Source organism: Mastomys coucha, unplaced genomic scaffold, assembly GCF_008632895.1.
Source record: "Mastomys coucha isolate ucsf_1 unplaced genomic scaffold, UCSF_Mcou_1 pScaffold14, whole genome shotgun sequence".
In the NCBI taxonomy this organism is placed as follows: Eukaryota; Metazoa; Chordata; class Mammalia; order Rodentia; family Muridae; genus Mastomys; species Mastomys coucha.
Genome location: NW_022196896.1, coordinates 15802186 through 15809079, shown reverse-complemented (window position 1 = coordinate 15809079; position 6894 = coordinate 15802186). Strand labels below are relative to the sequence as shown.

The following is a 6894-nucleotide window of genomic DNA, read 5'->3' as shown; positions in this document are numbered from 1 at the left end:
TCATATTGTTGTTCATCCTAAGGGGCTGCAAACCCTTCAGCTCCTTGGGTCCTTTCTCTAACTCCTTCATTGGGGACCCCATACTCAGTTCAATGGATGGCTGTGAGCCTCAACTTCTGTATTAGTCAGGTACTGTCAGAGCCTCTCAGGAGACAGCTATATCAGCTTCCTTCAGTCTCTGCTCCATAGTTTGTCTCTGCAACTCCTTCCATGGGTATTTTGTTCCCCCTTTTAAGAAGGAATGAAATGAGACCTAATACTTTCAAAGCCAAAGGAACATTGCAGAAGAGTCGGAAAGAATGTAAAAACTGGATGGTGGAGAACAGGAAACACAGTCTTCCGGACATGGCACACCCATTCCACAGAACTTCCAGGACTGTTGCACCATGGGAAGGGTAGGGCTCACAATACTCTACCCTTCCTGTGGAGTTATTAGCAGTTGATTTTCCTGGGTGGGGGCAAAGACATTTTCCTCAGTTGTATACCAGTGGATACGTTGCCCATGCGCCAGTTAATTAACCTCCTTTCCTGTGTTTATGGAGGGAATCCTAATTAAAGTCAGTAGGCCATGGCTGGGTGGTGGTAGCAGAGGCAGTTGGATCTCAGAGTTTGAGGGCAGCCTGCCTGGTCTACAGAGTAAGTTTCAGAACAGCCAGGGATACACAGAGAAACCCTGTCTTGAAGAACAAAAACAAAGCAAAGCACACTGGTCACTAAAATAAAATAAATGAAATAAATCCTTGGAAAATAGACAGGGAAATTACGTGGGGAGAATGACCTGGACAGGGGGTGGTACACGCCTTTAACTCCAGTACTTAGGGAGGATAAAGGCGGGCTGTCTATGAGTTTGAGGCCAGCTTGAAACTATAAGAGGGGTGTGGGGAGAGAGGGGGCGGGGAAGAGAACACATGAAGTTAATTTCTTGCAGAGGTCAGGTGACCTCAGCTTTAGGCCATTAACTTCCATGGCCCCTGTGTGAGCACTGGAAAGCATGTATGTTTGCTGTTGTGGACTGGAAGCAGAAATCAGAATATAAACAAAAAACTCTCTGTGGTTTTTTTTATACGCTGTGTAAAAGTGTCCACAGAAGAAAGACACCTGGATGGTGCTATATAATGGTTCTAAAAATGTATTACAGTTTGGTTTTGCATTCACATTTCAACCTGATTTTGGTTTTTTTGGGCTTTGTTTTATTTTGTTTTGTTTTGCTTTATCTCAGCATTTTTTATTAGATATTTTCTTTATTTACATGTAAATTTCTCCTTTCCCAGTTTCCCTTCCAAAAAACAAACAAACAAACAAACAAACAAAAACAACAAAAACAAACCCCTGTTGCCTCCCCCTCCCCATGCCTGCCACCCCACCCTCTCCCACTTATTGGCCCTTGCATTCTCCTATACTGGGGCACAGAACCTTCACAGGGCCGAGGTCCTCTCCTCCTATTGATGGTCAAATTTGCAATCCTCTACTATACACATGTTGCCAGAACAATCAGACCCACCATGTGCAGTCCTTGGTTGGTGGTTGAAACCCTGGGAGCTCTGAGGGTATACTAGTTAGTTCATATTGTTGTTCCTCCTAAGGGGCTGCAAACCCCTCAGCTCCATTGGTCCTTTCTCTAACTCCTTCACTGGGGACCCTGTACTCAGTTCAATGGATGGCTGTGAGCCTCTACATCTGTATTAGTCAGGTACTGTCAGAGCCTCTCAGGAGATAGCTATATTTAGGCTGGCTTGTCCTTCCTTCAGTGTCTGCTCCATAGTTAATCTCTGCAACTCCTTCCATGAGTATTTGGTTCCCCCTTTTAAGAAGGAGTGAAATGTCCACCTTTTGGTTTTCCTACTTCTTGAGATTCTTGTGGTTTGTGGGTTTCAACCTGATGTTGTATCTATGTTATGATATTAAAGCACACACTTCCCCCACCCCCAGTTACGTGAGAGTTAGATACAAATATCAGTGTATGGGCTGAAGACATGGCCCGGTGGTTCAGAGTACCCACTGGTCTTCCAGAAGGCCTGAGTGTGATTACCATCTCATTACCAGCTTGAGGAGCTCACAACTTCTAACTCCAACTCCAGGGGATCTAATGACCTCTACTTGACTCATACACACCTTAAAAAGATCCCCAAGTCCCACAAATGTCACTTCCTGTGCCTATTACACATTACCAAGACGAAGACACTGGTTTGTGGGAAAGTGTATAGGCGCAGACATTAGAGTAGATGTGAGGTGCTAGAATAATGATAGACATGGGTAATATGTAAATTAATAGGAGTTTGTAGAAGAGGCCCAGCACGGCAGTACACTCCTGTAACCTCAGCACTTAGCAGGTATAGGCAGGAGGGTCTGAAAAATAGCATCATTAATGGTATCACAGTTGTCAATTTGACACAAACCTAGATGTCCCTTCATAGAGGACTCCACCAGCCTGGCCTCTGGGTATGTCTGTGAGGCATTTTCTTGATTACTAGTTGATATAGGAGGGCCCAGTCCTCTGTGGGCAGTGCCATCCCTGAGCAGGTGGGCCCATGAAACATAGCAAAGGAAGCTGGTAAGGCAGGGTGAATTAAGAAGCTTTTTCTCCATGGTCCCTGCTTCAGTTTTGAAGCAGATTCCCGCCATAACCTCCCTCAATGATGGAGCAGTAAGGTGTAGCAAGCCCTTTACTTCCCCAAGTTGCCTTTGTCAGTGTTTTATCACAGTAACAGTGAAGCAAATCAGAACTCGAGTTCACAGTGAGTTCTAGGCCAGCCATGGACACTGTAGCCCCCTCCCCCAAGACAGAGTCTCTCTGTAGCTTTGGCTGTTCTCGAACTCATTCTGTAGACCAGGCTGGCCTCAAACTCAAGAGGCCAACTCAAACTCTGCCTGCATCTGCCTCCTGGGTGCTGGGATTAAAGATGTGTGCTAACACTGCCCCATTTTTAAAGTGTTATAGGAGTTAGGTGTAGTGGCTCACAGTTTTAATCCCAACATTCATGAGAAAGAGGCAGGCAGGTCTTTGTGAGTTCGAGGACAGCCAAAGCTACATAGTGAGATCTTATCCAAAACAGTAAAGAAAGAAAGAAAAAAAGGTGTCATAGAAGCACATAAAATATCGGTAATAGCAGTTTGTTACAGAATCTTTATGCAAGGCTGACAAAACAAAAGGAAAAGAGCAGAGAGAATTAAAGACATTCTAAATATCTGTGATGCAGCCCATGGCTTGGGTGATGATTGTGTCTTTAAACCACATTTTGAGAAATATGATCCACAGTGAAACCGACAGTAATGTTTGTAAATGCATTACATGCTCCTCAACATTTTCAGGTACCTTGGCAATTAAGTTGGAGTCATTTGGGGGTATTCTGGTCAGTAGATCACGAAAATTGATTGTGTTCTTTCTATTTCAAGACGCTTATTTTGTTTTGTTTTGTTTTGTTTTTTTGAGACAGAGTTTCTCTGTGTAGCCCTGGCTGTCCTGGAACTCACTCTGTAGACCAGGCTGGCCTCAAACTCAGAAATCTGCCTGCCTCTGCCTCCCAAATGCTGGGATTAAAGGCATGCACCACCACCACCCTCAAGACTCTTAATACTATTTATTAAAGAGCTAGCTTGAGTCCTGTATACTCTATCTGGAAAAGATGTTGATCTTCGAAGCAAGGAACCTTGAAATGAGTAGTTGGGAGATAGAAACCCTCTAGTTCTCTGAAGATCTAGAAGGTAGCCAGGAAGTATTAGCCAGCTTTTGGGAACACCATGAAAATGAGATGAATTTTCAAGCTAAGTTGGGGGGTATAACAGTGTTATAACAATGAAGCCTAGTCTAGCTCATCCAAATTCAAGAATAAATGCATTTCACAAGTTAATTGTGTGTGTACCTAAGTGGGTAGAATTTAAAACCATGTTTTCTATAGCTGGCATACTAGTTTCACTTATAGAAAGAGTTTTCACTGTTCCACATCACAATTGGACTCCACTCACAAAGGGAAAACATTTGTGTGATCTGCCTCAGAATTCCTTGAGTAATTTTCAGGTGCGTCCAGTCATTTAGAGACGTTTTTTCATTTAAATTAAGACTTAAAAGATGTAGACAGGTTCTCACCTGTCCTGGGCTGACCCAAAATAGTGTAGCTGGGGATGGGAATACTCTTACCGGGTGGGTGTGTATAGCGCTGAGTATCACCCAGAGCTTCTGGGGCACTAACAAGCGCTTGAGCAAAGTCCTTCCCCTTCATCCCCTAGAGGGCGTCTCAGCATGAAGCAAGGAATGGCCTGAAACTCCTGTGTTCCTGTCTCAGCCACCAAAGTACAGTACTAAATACAATGTTGCAATGACAACAGAAACATTTAAATAATATTTAATTTTGTAAAATTAAGTAATTGCATTTCTGAGGCATATCCATTTGAAGAGCAGGTATAGCTAGATGCACATTCATAAGCTCATGTTTTTAGGTATACAAGTAGCCGGCTCTGACATAAAAAGATTTGCTACTCTAAAAAGTCTACACTTGCCATATTAAAAATCCACTAACTCGTTATGCTTAATGCTGCCAGGAACTTTACTAAGAGCACTCAGATCTTAAGGTCCCAATTACTTTCATTTATTTCTTCTTTCAATCCTAGGGAAAGAGCAGTCATAATAATGGCATGCTTTCCTTCAAAGCCAGTGTGCTGTTTTTGAAGACCTACAAGATGGGTTAACAAGATCCCTACATGGACCCAAAAGAAAACCACACTAGACTGGAAAACCAGAGTGTGGACCCTCTAGAAATTAACTCGCAGGAAACCTCCGGGAGACCCTCTCACCACCAGGAGCCTCCGCCTGTGTTTACTCTACTTCCGGGACCCGCCTCGACACGCCCAGTGGCAGTCTGGTGTTTGCTTGCTTCCTCCGCTCCTAGGGCGGGCCGGAACTTTTGTCGACCGGAACCGGTGTGCTGCGCTCAGTGTTGTCGACCGGCGTCAAGGCGACGAGGGTGCTGTTCTCTTCCTCTGGCTGCGGTTACTGTGGAGTTCAGTCCAGCCAGTCTGGTTGAGGAGCACAGTCGCCTGGACTGTGTCTATGGTCGCTCCGCGGGCCACTTTGCCGGCTGGTGCTTTTGTATCAGGCCAAGCAGTATTCCATGGCAGGGAACTTCTGGCAGAGCTCCCACTAGTAAGTGAGCTTCCATTTTCTCGCGTGGGACCGGGTCTGGGTCACGGGAGGACTGGGCCTGCCGTTCCCACGGGGCTTCCATCCTGGCCGCTGAGGGTGAGCTCGCCCTGAGAAGCCTGGGGTCCGAAACCAGTGATGCACTGGTTTGCGGGCCTCCCCTCTTCGTCCAAAGGGATTTCAGGATCTGAGGGGAGATGAGCTCGGAGGATGGGTAGGGACGTAAGGGGTCGGGTCTCCGGGAAGGGAGACTGGGGCGGGTTCATTTCAAATCTGAGGTTTGATTGGTGGGATGATGTGGGCACAGGCAAGGGAAGGTGGCCCATTGTAGCTCTATGAGGTTGCCTGTTTGGGACGGACATGGCTTGCTATTACTAGTTTTTTGTTTTTTGTTTTTCATAGCAATGATATTATAATCTTTTGACATTCGCCTTACCGTAGGTTTCATATTTACTCAGAGGAGAGGAATGAGTCGTGCTCATTTCTACCTGCTGCTTCCTGGCTCAGCTTTATGCCTAGATTGACACCTCTCCCACCTTACCTCTGACCTTACCTCCCACCCCCGAGGCAGGGTTTCTTGTGGTTAGCGGTGGCTGTCCTAGAACTTATGCAATAAACCAGGCTGGCCTCGAATTTACTGAAATCTGCCTACCTCTGCCTCTGCCTATGCTTCTAGTGCTGGAATTAAAGACATGAGCCTCCAGTTGCCGGCTCCTAGATTGACTTTTGTGCTTCTAGAATTTGAGAGCACAGGGGCTCTCAGAACATAGCCATTTTCATTCATTAGCTAGTGCCTTATATTTTGCCGTAAAGGTGTGTATCTTCTAGATTTTGTCCTCTTCCTTTCGCCTCTTAAATGACTAAATTTTCGTGTCTTTCAGTGACCATGGAAGGGCTAAAGTAATGTTAAAGACATTCGTTTCTAGTACATTTGGTTAAACATGCAGGAAGTTGTATGATTGGGTTAAGCACTGAGCAGGCTTTCCATTAAATACATAAAAACCGAACAGGACTAGATAAAAAAAAAAAACATTTAGTTTAATCAAATTTTAGTAGGAAGAGAATAATAAAATTTTAATTCTATGAATTGGGTTGGCTCTTTTTCCTCTTTGCCTGAGAACAAAGAAGGAGGAGGAGGAATAAAGAAAGAAAGAAAACTGAATTTAGAAATCTATTTCTGGAAATCACGGCTTCCCTTGCTACAAAGTGTTTCTGGGAAGCGGAAGTGCTAGTGAAGCATCACTGTGGGACATTATTTTCACATTGTTTTCACTCACTGAGATGTTTCAATTAAAAATTGAAATACATAGCCGGGCGGTGGTGGCACACGCCTTTAATCCCAGCACTTGGCAGAGCCAGGCGGATTTCTGAGTTCGAGGCCAGCCTGGTCTACAGAGTGAGTTCCAGGACAGCCAAGGCTAAACAGAGAAACCCTGTCTCAAAAAAACCAAAAAAAATTGAAATACGAAAGGAGATGACCCAAAAGGGTAGGATAAAGCCTGAGCCTGTACTTAATCCTGGTACTCAGATAATGCCTTGATCATCTGTCTCTGTGATGTAATACTAAGACAGACAGTAGTAAGTCCTCAGATATAACAAGAGTCTATCTTTAAGGATGGGTCTTCGTCTAGAGGGTCTGAAAACCTGTGTGCTGGTGCTTTGTACACATGACACTATGAAGGAAACTGAGAAAGAGATAGGGAGTCTTTGAAACCATCAAGAGATTCTTTACCCTCAAGTTCTCCTGTTTTTTTTTTTTT

At 44.6% G+C, this 6894-nt stretch overlaps 1 protein-coding gene across 4 annotated transcripts in view; it reads left to right on the top strand.

The window, feature by feature from the left end:
* The first annotated feature begins 4866 nt into the window (after positions 1-4866).
* Positions 4867-6894, top strand: part of Ccnc (cyclin C) — a 19277-nt gene continuing 17249 nt past the window's right edge. Inside the window, exon 1 of one of the 4 annotated variants that reach the window (XM_031366505.1) lies at positions 4867-5137. In XM_031366505.1, coding sequence (XP_031222365.1) covers positions 5106-5137 — 32 coding nt within the window. In that variant the 5' untranslated portion in view covers positions 4867-5105. Of the gene's footprint in view, positions 5138-5202; positions 5349-6894 lie in introns of those variants that run through there. The other 3 variants (XM_031366507.1, XM_031366506.1, XM_031366508.1) reach the window with 3 other exon arrangements.